Source organism: Nyctereutes procyonoides, unplaced genomic scaffold, assembly GCF_905146905.1.
Source record: "Nyctereutes procyonoides isolate TBG_1078 unplaced genomic scaffold, NYPRO_anot_genome, whole genome shotgun sequence".
NCBI classification, from domain to species: Eukaryota; Metazoa; Chordata; class Mammalia; order Carnivora; family Canidae; genus Nyctereutes; species Nyctereutes procyonoides.
The window spans coordinates 6,342,707-6,360,531 of NW_026575160.1; the positions used below are offsets into that span (position 1 = coordinate 6,342,707).

The following is a 17,825-nucleotide window of genomic DNA, read 5'->3' on the forward strand; positions in this document are numbered from 1 at the left end:
ACTAGTGACAAGTACTAAATTCTCTCTGAAACTTGAAATGGAATTGAGAGGCCACTGGTAGCTATGGAATGGCTAACTTGTAGCATAAAGCAAAGGGAGATTACCCAAGAGCAGGTGTGGACCGTGGCACAATAATTCCTCTAATAGTACTTTTTAAATTCTTGTATGGGAACTTAGCAGAACACAAAATCCTCTCCTGTTTTACAAATACTCTTTTGAATTTCTTGGATAATGCATTCAGCGTGTATCAAGCTTCTTGATGTTATTTTAACATGTCTTTCTGTAATTGTTTTTTAAGTGTGGCACTTGAGTTTTCAGGACTGTTCTGAGTTGTGATTGATCATTGTACATGCATTTTGAATAGGGACATCTGTCTCTGCAGCATATTATGTCTCCTGACATGCCATTTCTCAGCTTGACAGAGCACCTCTAGAGGGCATAGGTTTTTAATAAGAGAGAATATGTGATTTTTTTTCTTCCATAGAAAGTGGGTGGTGTTACATTTTATAAAGAAATAATGAATAGTTGGAGTGACAGCTTACCCAATTTACTTTTTTTACAAGCCAAATATAAAACTAGAAATAATGCTTATTCATTTTAGCCTTTATAAGATTCCCTTCAAAAAATTTTTATGGAAGAATATTTACTGAATTTGCTCATAGTCATAGCAGACAGTGACAAAAGTGGCTTCTTTGTCTTTTTCTCTTAAATTTTTCTTTTTGCATCCTTCTTATTTTTCTTCTATACCCTAAATGTCTTCTTGCATTCTATCATATGTGCCAACTTACATTTTAAAACATGTTGGAACGTTGTAATTTTAAAGAAACATGTTATGGTTTTTTATTACTAATTTTAAATCCATTTTGATACTAGTACTACAGTCATTCAGTAATCATAGCACAGTTCTAAAAAAAAAAAAAAAAGGAGGCATAAGGATGAATGAATGAGCTTTCTGTAGACTGCCCTGGAGGAGGCCCCAGTCGAGTGAGAGAACTAGATAAAAACACCTTCATAATGATAGAGTGGGAGCACTCAGGCAGAAGTAGGGATGATGGCCTGTGACATTGGAGAAGCGGGAATGAGCTGTGCTTGAGTGGGGCAACACTGAGCAAGCTGACAGACAAAACAACTGATCTAAGTCTAAACACTGACATTTGCCAGCAAAAAAAGGAAGGGAGAAGGACAGACAGTTGGGGGATAGAAGAGGGGAAATGTCTTGGCCAGTTGAATGAAAAATGAGAACATCTTTGTACATGGAGAATAGGTCTGTGGGGGAAATGACAGATAAATCGAAGGAAGAGGAATTTTCATGTGTACATAGTATTGATAGTTCTTTGCTTTCCTTTTGATAGTTTCTTCCTAACTGTCCTAGCTTGCCTTGTGCTACCCCCCTACTCAAACATTCCTTAGTTATTGGAGAAGATTCACTGGTAGGTAGTTATCCTATCTCATTTTCTCATTACCTAACACCTCCTTTCAGTTGTTTTGATTTTCAAAGATGGGACTTAATTTCAGTCACCATGTTCAAAAGATTTTATGAAAAGGTCCTACCCTGAATCCAACTAAGTGGTTAGCCAGTTTTCTAACTAAAGGCAATGCTCATAGTTTAAGAAATCACCAATTTCAATCTCATCCCTTCATCCTTCTCTTTGTTTTGTTAATATCACTGGTTCTTGAGGGTAAGTATTAAAGAAATGTTTATGATGTGTACCTCTATGGAACTGGTATAATGTTGGATTTTTTCCCAGTCTGTGGCCCTGCCATTTGCCTCACCCTCTACTTGCAATATCCTACAGTTGGGAAGGAATACCACCTTGAACTTGGATCTTGTAGAAATCTCCTCCTTTGAAGTGTTTTAATTATGACCTCACAACTTCCCATTTCTGGATATTTTGGTAAAATTTTAGAGCATTTAGAAATCTTCTGCCATTCCTTTGGATTGCAAGAAATTATCCTTTTATTTCCACAACCTTTTAAGTGGGTATTTTGTTACTTAAAACATGTCAAAAGATTAGCTTCGTGTCTAGAATGTTTTCCCTAAACAGCTTAAAGGTATGTGTTGTTTGTTCACATTTAGCAACGATTTAAAAAAAAAAAAACTTTGAATGGACTGCTTTATTAAAATAATGGAAGAACTCAGTAGAGGAAGAACTCTCAGGGAAGAGGTTAAATAATATAAATAGCTCTGCTGAGAGTGCAACAAAGTTCTCTATTGTGCTGTTGCCACAGCAGCACCAATAATTCAAAACAAGGAAATGGAGTCTCATGTTTAATATAATACAGACTTTTCCCTAGAACTTCTGTGGTCTAGGGTTTTTCAGGGATTGGCATGTTTATCTACATATGTCTAAATTTAGATATGCCTTTTATGTAACATGGTAAAAGAGAAGTACTTTAAATTCTATAAGATGCAGTTATTTCTTAAGTATTTTTGTTTGTTTTTAAATTGATTTTAAAATATCAAGACTTTTCCTGCTGAAATAATGCCCTAGGACATTGTGAATGTGTGCATATGGAAAGAGGCATAATCTTTTATGCATTTCACATTCGATTTTAAAAGGTCACTTTGAAAGGTATGAAGAGGTATTCCGTAATACAGGCAAGAAAAAGGATTTTTTTTTTCTGTTGAACATTTTAGCCCCATAACAAGAGCTGCCTCTGCTATAGAAGTGGGTATTCCATTCTGAAAGTCCAAATCTGGAAACTCAAAAACATGAGTATGGAAGTTTGGGAGTTTTCAAGTAAACTTCATGTCGTTTTAGAAACAAATTTGAAAGATATCAAACTCCTATCTCAGATATATATAAAATTCAATTAACTATAAAATAAAACACAACTAAACCTCTGCCAGAAAAGTTCTAATACACAGTAAAAGCTTATTTATGAAAAATGATAGAATACGATAAACTACATTTTATTGAACTTAGTTGACACAACATAGTTTAGCTGGAGACCTCCTTTAGAATACAATTCTGTTGTCCCTATGTTAGCTACTTTATCTCTACCTGCTTACCTGGCTTTCCTACTACCCATTTTGCCCTTATTCTTACTATAGGCAGTTCTGATTGTTATGAGATAAGAATAAATGAATTGATTGGGGAAATTTTTGTGTTCTGATCTTTTCTACCCAGGACATCATGATGGAGATGATGCAAAATATTGGTTAAATGTATATCCAGTATGTATATATGTTTGCATTTTACTCATTTAATAAGGACAAATGTTGCCTAGAAACTAGTTTTCTCAGAGGCTTAATTTACATACTGTGTGTATATTGGCCAAATATTTTTTACATGAAAATTTTATTAAGGAATTGTGATTTCATTCCACTTATCTCTTCTAGTGTTGAAAGGGGAATTCTCAGAGGTTTAAGAAAATAATTGTGTATTAGCCTTAAAAATGTTTGAAAAGTTAAAAAGGAAAGAAAAGGAAAAGGAAAATGTATTAATCCATTCAGCAAATACTTGTTAAGGAACTACCTCTGTTGGGTATGTTTCTAGGCACTGAAACATTAAAAAAGATAGAATAGTCTCATGAGATTTACTTATATATTTAAAGAGAGGATTTGATAATAATATAACCTATTGAGATTTTCGAGTATTGTTCATTTATCAAGAATTCATTTATTCATTCATTTCGAGTATTGTTCATTTATCAAGAATTCTTCATTCGCTCATTCAGGCAATATTTACCTCATGAGCACATCAAAATTTTTATTCTGTAACCCAATCTCCCTTTCTTCATCCAGTGTTATTTTCCCCCAATTTCTCAAAAGGAATAAAAATTTAAACATTAAATGGACTTCACTGTCTTTGGAAAACAGTCAGAATTATTCATTCTAGGGTAATTCTTTCTTTTATTTTACTATTTCCATCCCAACCTTGATACTTTAATTTCAGTGTGCCTGAGAAGACCAAGCATGAGATTCAAGAGTAGATTTTGTCTATGAGTCTGAAACAGAGTTGGCAAATGATCTATATATCTTGGAGGATAATAAACTTTCTTTATGATGGCCATGTTTTACATGGTGCTAGTGAGCATCATAATTATTCATTGACTTCTATTCATAGATTTTTCTTGAGAGGAGGGAAATACTTCATGAGCATTGTGACTAGTCTTCCTGTTCAAACTCGGTATGCTTTGTGGAACATGTTTTTGTAGGTACTCTATTTAGAAAAAGAAAGGCTGACAAAGGCTTCCATGACTTCCAGTCTTCAAATGATGAAAATTGAGGACCAGGGTGAAGGAGTTCAGGAAACCACTTACTTAATTGACTCTCTTTTCAAGTAAAATGTATTTCAAAGGATAATGGCCTAAGATTTGACTCCAAAGCTTCAATGTAGATCAGAAATTCTTCAGGCTGAACTATATAGCTAATGCTCAATTACCTTAGCTTCTATTGAAACATATTCTAAAACACCTTCTTTTGTAACCATCACCTTGTGCCGAAGTCTATATTTTTAGCCTTTAAGCAGAGCTCAAGCACTGTATTTAGACATCTGACTTGAAGACAAAAATTGCTCAGTGAGCAGAACAAATGTTCAGAAAATAACATTTCAAGGTTAGAGTTAGTGTCCTGAATAAAATTCCGTTTCTTCTTTTTCTCCCTATTGAATATAACATAAATAATGTACCCTGACTGGCTTTCAAGATTAAAAAAAATCAGAATAGCAGTGAACTTGAAGAAGGAAGAGGGAGTAATTAAAAATTGAAGGGGCTTCTGTTGAACTATTGTTTGCCTGAAACTAAATATACATTTTATTCTGGATTCAATGGGATTATGGATCTTAAAAGGATTTTTAAAAACTGTATAGTAAGGCTTGTAGGAAAAGGGCCCAAAGCCTACAGCCACCTTAAAAGATACTGAAAGAACACACACACACACACACACACACACACACACACACACACAGTCATTATAATATCCTTTTCAGAGTAGAGAGGAGGAAACCTGTATAAATATTGTTTATGATCACTTGTAATTGTAGTTATTAATTTTTAACCATTTACAATATGCTGGGCTTCTATGTAATTGACCTTACTTAATCTTCACAGAAATTCTGTGAACTAAGCATTATTAGCCCCATTTTATAAATGAGAAAATAAAGTCCAGAGCCTTTCATAACATTTCTAAAACTATCTAGTTAGTGAGTGGTAGGATATTATGGAAATTTCTTAGGAAAATCCCAAAATGGTCCGAGACTCCGTAGTATTGAGAAATAAAAACAGTTTAATTCTTAGGGGAATAGACGAGAGTGAAACAACATGATTATTATTGTTAAACAAGACATTGCAAGGTCCCCGGACCATTTCCAGAAAGGGAAGTCACATATTTGCGCTGAGGGAAAGTGATTATCACTTGGTGGAAACTACTTGAAAGGAATGCAGCTCATTTGGATTGTGTGTGATTTAGTTGAGGGACTTACTCCTTTGTATCCCAAGAGGCAAAAGGATGTTGTAATTGCATTTCACAATGGGGCCATAGCTATGTAGGTTTTGCTACATGTTGCAGGGTACAATTCACTTACATTCAGAGACACAACTCCAGTCTCTGTGTGAAAAGCTAGAACTCAGGGCTGTTTTAGTGATTGACATTTCTCATCCTTGGAACCAGGGCCTGAAAGAAACATTGGAAATTCTGAGTGGTTTTTAGGCACTGTATTTAGAAACCAATAAAGAACATGTGGAATTCTTTGACCCTTTTCTGATCCTTGGTGTTCTAATACTCAAAGCACACCTTAACCCAGGAGAGGGAGGCACTCCATAGTAGGGCATAGTAATCATGTAAGAAGAGAGATGATAAATCAAAGGTGAGTAAAAGATTTATTTGTAAACTTTGTGGAATACCAAGTTTATGTCACAGATAGTCTAACAGTGGGCTATTATTTGTTGAACTGATTATCATTCCTCTTTGCACATTCTTCTTGGTTGTCTTCAGTACACATGGTCCAAATGGCATTTTAATTAATTCATTTAAGATTCTAAAGGTTAGCATTGTATCTTTATGCTGAGTGTTGTGTTCTAAAACAGAGATTTCTAACTACTAAAATTTAATTCAATTTAGTTACTGAGTCATTGACTCACAACTGTTGGAAGTTATCACTATTATTTATAGGTGGGAACATTTAGCCTGGGGAAATTGAGTGATTTGCTCAAATAGTAGTAAATGGCAGAGTCAACCACCTAACATTTTGGATTTTAGAAAAGTATGAAAAATGGACAAAGCAATGCCCCCCTTTTAGTTCTTGTGTTTGCGGAGTCTTCCACCCATCCCCCTACCCTAGGCAAAATGCGAGATAGGAAAAACAGTCCTGTGGGAGTTGGACACATGTCTGTGCAAACCTTACCTCATGTCACTAACTGTACTACTTGGCCAATTTAACCAGCCTTCAGTTTCTTAAGTGCTACTTTGCTATTTTGTATGTGAATAGAAAGAATTCTGGGAGGTTAACATATCAACAATGGCTATTTTTGTAGTACAGGAATGGTGGGCAGTTTTTTTTTCTGTCCCCCAATATTTTTTCTGTTATTTGATTTGATGATCATATATTATTTGTATAGTAATTAAAACTTTCCCTTTAAAATAAAAAAAAATGTCAGTTTTATTTAGTGTTTACAAATAATATACAAGATGCCTATTTAGACTTTTTTTACCCCCATAAAACTGTGGAGAAATGATGGTTACATGAAACATATAAGACTCAGACCATTTCTGTGTCATGTGTTCTGATTTTTGACTCAGAAAACATGACCTCAATTATATATTCAATTGTGTGTGTGTGTGTGTGTGTGTGTTTTCCAGTTCTGTTAGTTATTTCATCTTCCATCATAGTAACCACAGAGGAGAAAAATGTGTTTTGTTCTCATTTGGAATCTAATTTATTTCATAGTCTTTAAAGGTTTTTTTAAGTTGTCTGTAATTTTAAGACCACCTCAGGTAAACTATTTGGATTAAAAAAAAACAGCAATAACCTTCTTTTTATATGGTAGACATTGGTTTTGTGGTCAGAATTATCTGTAGTCAGTTGTGTTCCTCCATTTACCAAATATGAGACCTTGGTCAATTTACCCAGTGTTTGGGAAAATTATCTCATTTGTAAAGTCGATGGAAGAAAACTTAACTCTCAAGATTGTTGAGATAATTAAACGAGTTAAAATTTTCAAGTGTTTGATATTATGGAGACTAAAGACAATTTTCTCATTCACTTGATTTAAATTCAACACTCACTGTTACCTATTGCCCTACGTAAAAGTTTGCTTATTCATTTTGCAATAAATTGGATGTAGATTTTAGCAGTCTGTTTTTAAGAGTAATGGAATCTTGTGGAGTAACTAAGATGACTGGCTGATACATTAACATAACGTAACACATTAACATAGAGTTGATTTCACCCTAAATCATCTGAGTTGGCAGGCAAGCTTCACTTTATCAAGGAATAAAATGAGAAATCCACAAAGCCAAAGTAACAATAAAATATACTTTTAAAGCCAAAAAGCCAAGTAAAGGGTGCTGAGATAATGGAGAAGATTCTGACATTCATGAAAAATACTGCACAATTTTTTGATGTCTTCAGATTTATGAAATATTTATTTTCCAATACTCAAAGTAGAAAACTTGGTTAAAAAGAAAAGTTAAAAAGAAGAATGTAAAATTTATCTATAATTATACCACCCAGAGAGAATTATTCTTCACATTCTTGGCTTTTAGTCTTTTTCTGTTGAATGTGTGGATACATTTTATGTGTAAGATTGTAAATGGAGAATGTTTGTGTTCCAAGAAATGGATCATAGTACACCCATATTTATGCATCTTTTTTACCTAACATTGTATTATAAACCATTTTTAGCGTCATTAAATATTTTAATACCATGATTTTTAGAGGTTTTATTAAAATCTGTCTTGTAATTATACCATAATTTCTTTTATTATTGTCCTTATATTGGGCATATAGACAATTTACAGGTGTTCAACAATATTTAAAATAACAGTGTAGGGAATATAAGAAATAGTGAAAAGGATTATAGGGGAAAGGAAGGAAAATGAGGGGGAAAAATTGGAGAGGGTGACAAAACATGAAAGACTTTTAACTCTGGGAAACGAACAAGGGGTAATGGAAGGGGAGGTGGGTGGGAGGATGGGGTGACTGAGTGATGGGCACTGAGGGGAGCACTTGATGGGATGAGCAAATCCCATCTATATGGGTGTTATGCTATATATGTTGGCAAGCCGAAATTCATTTAAAAATATTAAAAATAAAAAATAGTGTAATGGAAATTCATTTACATAAATCACCATTTCACATCTTTTTTTTCTTTTTCTTTATAAATGATTCCTAGGAACAGAGTCACTCTCAAAGAGCATGAGCTTTTAAAAAGATTCTTGATAAATTGTGACAATTTTTTTTTCTCCAGGAAAGGTGTACCAATTTACATTCTTATCAGTAATATATGGAGAATACTTTTTACATCATCTGCTTGTCATCATCTTATGTTAGCCTCAACTGAAAGTAAAAAGGTTAATATTTCATAATCTGCATTTATTTATTAGTGAAGTTAAATACTATGTGTTATATTTACTAAGGAATATATATATTTTACACACACACACACACACACACACACACACACACACACACCCTTCCCAGCAAGTATTAGGTATGTTGTATTCAATGGTAGTTTTAAAAATTTTGTTTGAATATATGTCAGTAAGCAAGATCTTGGCTAAAAATAATCACCTTAGCCACAAATTTAGTCAAATGCTTAAAGCATTTTAAAGAGACTACATCTGGGATGCTTTCCTCAGAAAGACATGCTGCATGATACTATTCTTATGAGATTTTCATATCACCTTTGAAGCTGGGCAATTGGTTATTTTGTTGCATTTACCCTGGGTTCCCCAACAGTGTTGAACTAGCAACTTTCAAACCTGCAAACATCTGCTTTTGTCATCAAAATTGAAAGACATAACTGAAAGGAAAGTTTTAGTTCATAAACTGTATAATCTTCTGATTCTGCAGAATGGAAATGAATAAACTTGAAAACATATTTAGAGACTGAAGCTCTAGTCAGCATATAGCTTAAGACTGGAAAAAGGGTGGTTTTCCTTTCAAAGTAAGCACTGGCATGACTGTACTCTCTAACAAGAAAAAGTAACATCTCCAGAGATTGTATCATCATTTCCACACCAATTTCTATGATTCTAAATGTTCCTTTCTATATAGTTTGGTAGTACATTTTTATAAATTCCAAAAACATCAAAAGTGATTGCAGCATTTTTAGTGTGTATACCTGGGCATTTTAAACAGTCTTATTAAGTATGATTTTTCAAGATCTTAGCTTATTCTTCTAAAATGTCGTGTTTGGTTCCTAGGAGGATCAGCTTTGAAATGTTTCTAATTTGGGAGAAAATAAGCTTTTATAGGAGTAAAATATGGTCCCAGTCTTCAACAGATTGAAGGATAAAACTGCCTTATAAAGAAGAGGGGTTTTATAAAGTATTTCTTAAGCCTTAGAAGAAGTCAGTAAAATAATTTTATTTAATTCAAACATGACTCAGCTTCTAATATTAATTTTGTGAATAGAAAAAAGGTAATTAAATTATTAAGCACCTTCATTTTAAAGGTTAACTATTATTATTATTATTATTATTATTATTATTTAGCTCATAGGAAATTTTTATTTTTTACTTTTTAAAAGCCCTGGATCTTTTTTAATTGAGTTGTTTGAGTGCTTTATTTGTCATGAGTTCACTCTTAGATCCTGGCCTGTGTGGGCTCTGGCTGTCTAATACGGGAGATAAAATAATATCTGATTATCTGGAACAAGATAATGAATCCTGTTCATTTGAGCACATTCTTCTGATTTGCAGACAGCTTAATTTTTATACCTGGTCATTAGCCAGTGCTTGACATGGGGCAGAGTTTAGTGTTTGAGAGGAATTTCATTTGTTTGTGCATTTTAACTGTGGTCCTTTCTGACTGTGTTCAAATAGCTTTTCATAGCTACCATCCTCTAATGTTTTAAAACTAAATATACTTTCTATGGCTTATTTCTTATTGTAAAATCTTTATGTGTTCATGCTAGAAAAATTGAGAAGTACTGAAAAGTAAAAAGAAAAAGAAGTCATATATATATTAGTAGAGAATTCCGGTTAACATATTGGTAGATACTCCAGAGTCGTTCCTATATAATTCATATATAATAGTTTTTACAAAATGAGATAAAAGTGCTTGGTCACCTGCTTGTTACACTGAATATCATATCTTGACATAACATATTTTATATATGTTTCTATGGTTTTTAAATCTCTATGTTTTTTAAATTGAATAAATAGTTCATGTTAGAGATCATGTTAAGCTGCAGAACAATTGTGTATGATCCTGAGTGTTACCAGACTTTTGAAATGAAATTTCATATAGAAATCTAGATGGTCTAGAGGCTCCTGAGTGGCTCAGTCAGTTCAGCATCCACCTCTGGCTTAGGTCATGATCCCAGGGTTTTAAGATTGAATCCTGCATCTGGCTTCTTCCTCAGTGGGGAGCCTCCTTCTTCCTCTGTCTGGCACTCCCCTTGCTCTCTGCCAAATAAATAAAATCTTTAAAATAAAATGAAATCTAGATGTATTTTCTCTTAGAAGATGGGAGACTCTGCACTGCTCATAATCTGTAGGTCAGGGTGGATAAGAGTCCATGGTGGCCCATATTAGCTGAGGCATGTGCTCTTCGTTTACATAATCCTCCCCTGATTTCCTTCACTTCTTGACATTCCTGCCTGACCCCTGAAGCAGCTAAGGTTGCCAAGGATAGTGGATTGCCTAGGGTAGTGGTTTTTAATGAGGCTGTCCTGATCTCTAAGGCAAGGATTGGAAAATTGTGGGAATGTTTTCTGGATGCCGGGGTTACTTCTAGTATTTAGTGGGCCAGTCTCATGGATGTGAGGGTTTTATAATGTGAGGGACATTGCTACACCTGGAAAAATTTTTCTTGTGTCATGAATTTCAATTATTTCTTTGGATAGTGGGTAAAACACCTTTTTATAATTATTTGAGCCTAAAAACAATATTTGTTACACATATGAAAACTGTTTTATTCTATTCTAGTGTACACTGAATTTTTTAGGACTACAACTATCATATAATTTCACATTTTGTTATTAGAAGCTTAATGATGAATTGGTCACCGTTTGGAAAATCATGTCACAGCAGCATGGCTTATGGTATTTTTTTTTTTTTTTTTTTTTTACAATCCTGAGGTCTTTTATTTTCTTTACAGTTATCATGCCATGAATTCATAGGGAATGGGTTCCAGCAGTTCAGGCTCCTTTCCATTGGTTCTCACAAAGTGTGCTTCTCTGGGTGGGGCAGGCTGGCGCTTCAGTTGGACCCAAGTACCTTTCTCTTTGGCTTCCTTCTTTTTCTGATCATTTTCCTTCACACGCTTCAGGAAGCTATCTCGGCTCTTTGAGTGTTTAATATGCTCAATGCGGACATTAATTCTCTTGGCAAGAATCTTGCCCTTAACTTGTTTGTTTACAACAATGCCAACAGCATGCTGAGTAACATTGTAGACCCTTCCAGTTTTGCCATGGTAACATTTGTGGGGCATTCCTTTTTGAACAGTGCCCATTCCCTTGATGTCCACAATATCACCTTTCTTATAGATTCGCATGTATGTGGCCAAAGGAACGACTCCATGTTTTCTAAAAGGCCTAGAGAACATGTAGCGGGTACCTCTCCTCTTTCCCTTTGTGTTGGTCATTTTGGCGAATTACTGGAAGATGGCGGTTCCGCGGCTTATGGTATTTTAACCTACACACACACAGCACGTTATCAGTGTGCATTTCTAGTTCCCTTGTTTAGTATTGAAAAAAGGGAAATTCGTGCACCTTTAAAGTCTTTTATGAAGAGAGAATAATTCTCAGCTCCTGCAAGAGAATATTAATCATTTTTCATGTTTTCTTTATGTCTGTGGTCTGGAATTTGCCTTAGCATGTTATCTGCATTTCAGGTAATCTTACTTTCCTCTTACTTTCTCATGTGCTGATAAATCTGATTTATTGTTTCTTGTTTTAACACTAGATTTTATTTTCATGTGCACTCAATTGTCCAGTCTCTCACTTGCCTACCTTTCTTGTAAAGACTGGCTTCTTGCTACATCTCTTCAATCTGGTTTTACTCATTGGGTAGTAGGGAAAGCATTGGAGAACTTCTGAGACATGTAAATACTCATGTGTGGGAGCTCTTTATTAATCTTGAAAAATATACTGTATAGAAGTTGGATTTAGAATCTAAGTGTCAGTTTAGGTTATCAAAAGAGCATTGTGAACTACTTGTTTTAAAGTGGGGCTTTTGGGAAGCCTGGGTGGCTCAGCAATTGAGCTTCTCTGCCTTTTGGCTCAGATTGTGGTCCTGGGGTCCGATGGTCTAGACTTGCATCGGGCTCCCCACCTGTGCCTGCTTCTCCCTCTGCCTGTGTCTCTGCCTCTCTCTGTATGTCTCTCATGAATAAATAAATAAAATCTTTTTTAAAAAGTGGGGCTTTCTGCTTGATAAGCTTAATGTTCTAGGTAGGCATCATGAGTGTATCTAAGTCCTGAAGAGGCTTACAGTCTTCTAGAAAGATATTACATAGAAATAATCTAGGGCTCTACTGAGAAGATGATGAAGTATGCTGTAGGATTTCTGGGAGAGGCTGAGGAGGTTCACCTGAATGTAGAAGCCTAGGGATATTGCAGTGAATTTTTGAGAAGGAACAAATGATTATTTTTCATTTTTCTTTCCTTCTTTTTGCTCTAGAGCTCTGTGTCTTTTCCTCTTCCGTCCTTGAAGCTACAGAAGCTACAGATGTAACTGAGAAAGTCAAGGGTGTGAATGTTGATTTTAGGTATTTGCTCCTCCTCTTAAACTCAAAAATGTATGAAGATATGACCTTGAGGGCTTAGAACTGTGCATTTGTTCTCTTCAAGGCAAATTGTAGCTGGCATCTCAGAACAAGGCATGACTGGTGCTTCACTTCAGTCTAGTACATTTTCTTAGCTCTAATTAGAAAACAAACTTATGGGAGTGGAAAATAAATTCAATAGCTCTCCAAAGTTTTTCCTTTCCTTATTTGATTTTTCCTGATATGATGGGATACACTTTAAAGTGAGTACTCCAGATTTAATTCAAATGTCACACATTGAAATAACTCAGGAAATTTTGTGGTACAGAATTCTGGGGTGACAGTGTTTTGTATATTGCAACCTTTTGGAATTGGATTGTCATGTCAGAATTATTTTATTTCATTAAAATCTGTCTTCAGGTTCTATATTATCTTTTCATTTACTACAGACATTTACAACTAGAAAACAGTTGAGAGCTTCTTTAGAGGACATTAAATTTTCCCTCGTCCAGAGGCACACGTCTGCTACTTGTTCCTATATTTTAATTGCTAAACTCCAGAGGAAGAGAATCAACGGAGCCAGGGCCCCAAAGTTGTGGAAGTTTCTATATCCGGTAAACTGGCTTCATTCCAGGGCAGAAAATTTATCAACAAATGAACCACCAGCTACTTCCCACACGTCCTCTGATTGCATTAAAATCACTCCCCTTCCCACCCAGCTGAGAGTATGCTTAGAGTATGGAGCTGACAGACATTCTCTCTCTTCCTCCTCCTCATTTTGTAAAATCGCTGGTTTCTGTAGTCTGTTAGGCTTCTTATTAATAGTAATAAAATGTTCATTCATTAACTGTCTCATGCCTACGAACTAGATATTGTCACTCTCTTTCTCCTCAAGTTAGATTGTTTTCATCAAGTTGTGCTATAGCAGAGAAGTGAGCTGGAAAACTGATTTTGGGTCTGTAGCATCAGGTACTATTTAACCAGTGGGAGGGACTGATAAAATTAGCAAGTTGACTAACCACTTCCCTTCCTTGTGGCTCTTTAATATTATAACGGATACAGAAAAGTTCAGAAGGACTGGGCTAGTTTTTGAAACCACAGCACACTTTGGCATAGGGGGAATGTACAACAGAATGGGTAAGTTTCTTTCTTTTAATCTTTTAGGAAAACTGTAAAAGGGATAAAGATGTGGAAATTTTTAAGTTTGACTATGCAAATAGTCTTTAGTGTTTATAGGCTGTGGAAAGATAAACCTGCCACGAGGAGGGAAGCAAAAGGTTTTTCTCTCAGCAGCAGTAGCTCCAGGAACAGCAAATGTTAGAGTGAGCAGAAGATTCAACTCCTGGGATATCTTCACTGCCCCACGTAGATCACAGTAAAATGCTCATGGGGGAGGATTCTTGTACTAGTATGATTTTTGATAAATAAGTTCCTGCACCCTTAGTTCTTGTACTCTAGACTTTGTAATTATCAGTAGAGACATTGAGTCACTGAACCCAAATGTTCCTCTCGATCCTGAAATGGCTTAAGATCTTCAGCTATCTTGCTTGTAGTTTAAGTTCCTCTTGGTTTTTATCTTTTTATTATGGAAAATCTCAAATACAAGCAGAAGTGGAGTGCACAGTGCATAGATTGCCCATGCACTATCAAACAGCTTCCAGACTGAGGGACTCAGGATCCAGGCTGTTTCATCCACACCTCTGTGACAATCTCCCCACTCTATTCTAGTAGGCTTGCAATATTTTAAGTGTGCCAATTCTGAACATTAAATGAAAGAGGCCTAAAATCTCCTTATGGTTCCTATCTGTTTAGTAATACAAGTTTTAGAGAAATATCATTACAGAAAATTGAATCCTGAGTCAGAGAAAGCAAGACCAACTTTCCAGTTGTTTAGCCAGTGGAATTAGAAGATAGTGAAGATTGTATACTCTGGAGCTAGACTGCTTGGGGTCAAATTTTGGCTCCATGCAATGCAGTGTTTTCGAGGGTTTCCTAGTCTTTCTATACCTCAGTTTCTCACCTGAAAAATGAAGATAAACTATAGCATTGATTTTTTTTTGAGGATAGGAGACAATGAGACCATCTGTGCATGTGGAAAGACTTGGCAAAGAGCTGAGAACAGAGAGTGTTCACTGTATGTTAGCTTCACAACTGTTTGCTGAAATGATTAGAGTGAGAGGAGGGATGAGCTCTGTTCAGACAGAAAGCCAAACATGTGTCTGAGCATACTTGATTGTTTTCTGACTATTGTTTTCTTTTGATTATTTGATGCTATGAGGCCAGGAGAAGTGTCCCTGAAGACATCTTACTTGCTCTTGGGCTCCTGAAAACTCCCAGCTCTTGCTCTTCCCTATCAGCTCCAAATTAATTCTCTCTGAAAAGAGTATCAGAGCTTGTCTTGCCCATCCTCTTGCTTTGAGGATGGGGGATTAGAAATTTGCCTCCCCTCACAGAGCAAGGAGAAGTAATTTGAGGGGAGAGTCATGGGCTCCTCTCATCCCTAAGAGAGGGGTGTATTGCCATTGGGCCTAGGCAGCATGGCTTCTAGGCCTGGGAGACCACCTGATATCTGAACTCTTGTTCTGTCTCTCAGAGACAGAACTTTGTAGGCTTGCTCTGGCTTTCCAGGTCTGCAAGCTGCCTAGACACTTTTTTCATTAATAATGAGGATGGTGAAATTCTGAAGATGACAGCAAGTAGGGAGGCAAGGACCTTCTCTACTCTGTTCTTTCTCTTTGTTATTAATAAAAATGCCAATGACTGCGATTGACTAAGCATTTACTATGTGCCTGACACTGTACTGCATAGTTTTTTTCATTTAATACCCTTAGTATCCCTATATGACACTTAGGGTTACTGTGTTCTCACTTTATAGATAAGGAAACTGAGGCAGGGATGAGAGATGAAGCAAACTGCCTTTGATTACCCAGCAAATAAGAGACAGCCAGGATTTTGTTCTAGGTGTATCTGACTTAATCACTTCTTAGAATATTTGTCCCTAAGAAGTCAGTTTATTCATACATATGCGGTCAAAAATGCATCCATGATTTTGCTCTTAGCATTCTTCCAAGGTGAAAGTTATCAGTGTTCCTTTAAAGCAAACTGAATGGAAAAGCTTTTGTCTAGCAATAGATTTCCCACAGTGAATTTTCATAATGCCTAATTATAAGCTGGAAATTTGTCAGATCTTGACAAATTGGTGGGGGTGGGGATGGAGTTACCACTGTAAGGAAGTAAATATTGAACTGAGAGGGAAAAAAAGAAATGCTGTTTTAGTAAATTAACCATGCCTCAGTGGCGAATTTAGTTTTTAAGGCCATTTGTCTCTCTTGAGTTTTTGTAAACGATGGGTGAAATTCATCTGCGTCAATTTTCAAGAACATGCAGCACTGTTGTAAAACAAATGATAAACACTGATGCACTGCCGAAATAAAAATTGGCTGAATCTTCCGGGAGGTGCTGAAGAGAACTGGGTCATGCACAGTCAGACATTTTAGAAACCTGAGATTGACTTTCAGTGCTTTTTCTTTTAGACTTACTGGTACAACTGTAAAAATAGAACCAAATGTGTGAATGAAGGAAAAGGTTAATTTCACAACTTTGGAGAATTTTTTTTTTTCCTCCAGTGGAGTAATAGTCTTTTAAAAAATTTTCCTTTACTGAAAGGGATGCTGTCTGGAATTTCCAGCTAAAAATGAAAATATCAGATATAAAATAATTGACTTATCAGACAATCGGGCAGATTCAGCAATCTTTCATCTTTATTTTTCCTTCATTGGCTACAGAACTTTTGTCACCTTGATAGGATCCACCAAGCTTTACTTATAAAAACATTGGAAGAAATTCGAAATCCTGCTGTCTTTTGGCAGAGAAAATAGGAGATGAATGAATTTGACACTGCTGGTGGGGGAGGGAGTAAAGTTGGAAAGATCATAGAAAGCATCCTTGGATTCTTAAACTTTTGAGAAACCAAGGAGGCTAGTTAGTACTGGTGACTACAAACCATTTTTTTTGCAGAATTGTTCCGTACCTGTGTTTTCTTTTCTCCAATGTCTTCATCTCATAGGAACACCTCACTCATAACTTGTAAAGGATTCATTGGAAATTTTCATATCTGTCTGTGGTTAGAGACCGATGCAGAAGTGCCATTTTGCTTGTCATGGTCACCTTCTTTATGCACTGATGTAATTTCTGATGGCTTTGGTCACCCCCACTGGTGACTGAACACCAACGTGCTCTTGCTTCCTTATCGACTTTTTCTGTCCTAACCTTTAATATTTGTCATTGCTTTTATGTCACTGCTGTTTTGGGGATTAAATATTTTGTTAAAAATCTTTTTTTTAAATATTTTATTTATTTATGATAGACATAGAGAGAGAGAGAGGCAGAGACACAGGCAGAGGGAGAGACAGGCTCCATGCTGGCAGCCTGATGTGGGACTCAATCCTGGGCTCCAGGATCCCGCCCTGGGCCAAAGACAGGCGCTAAACCGCTGAGCCACCCAGGGATCCCCTATTTTGTTAAAAACCTTGAAAAAAGGGATCCCTGGGTGGCACAGCGGTTTAGCGCCTGCCTTTGGCCCAGGGCACGATCCTGGAGACCTGGGATCGAATCCCACGTCGGGCTCCTGGTGCATGGAGCCTGCTTCTCCCTCTGCCTGTGTCTCTGCCTCTCTGTCTCTCTCTCTCTCTGTGTGACTATCATAAATAAATAAAAATTTTAAAAAAAATCTTGAACAAAAAAAGCATTTATTTTTCCTTAAGTGTTTCTTTCTCTTTCTCTCTCTGTCTGTTTTTGTTGTTGTTATTCTTTAGATCCTTTCATCACAGATTTTTTAGTATCACATGCCTTGGAGATTTAGAGGTCATAATCACAGCTTCTACCCTCAGAATGCTTACAGACTAGTGGGTGAACAAAATTTTATGAAGTGAATGAAGCTGTAGTTCA

General features: G+C 35.9%; 2 protein-coding genes across 2 annotated transcripts in view; one reads left to right on the forward strand and one right to left on the reverse strand.

Annotated features, from left to right (window-relative positions):
- The window catches only part of HDAC9 (histone deacetylase 9), a 910,451-nt gene that overhangs the window by 177,533 nt on the left and 715,093 nt on the right, over positions 1 to 17,825 (forward strand).
- On the reverse strand, positions 11,225 to 11,781 carry LOC129502804 (60S ribosomal protein L21). The gene has a single exon (XM_055314614.1). The coding sequence runs from the start codon at positions 11,754 to 11,756 to the stop codon at positions 11,274 to 11,276; it is 483 nt and encodes a 160-aa protein (XP_055170589.1). The 5' UTR covers positions 11,757 to 11,781; the 3' UTR covers positions 11,225 to 11,273.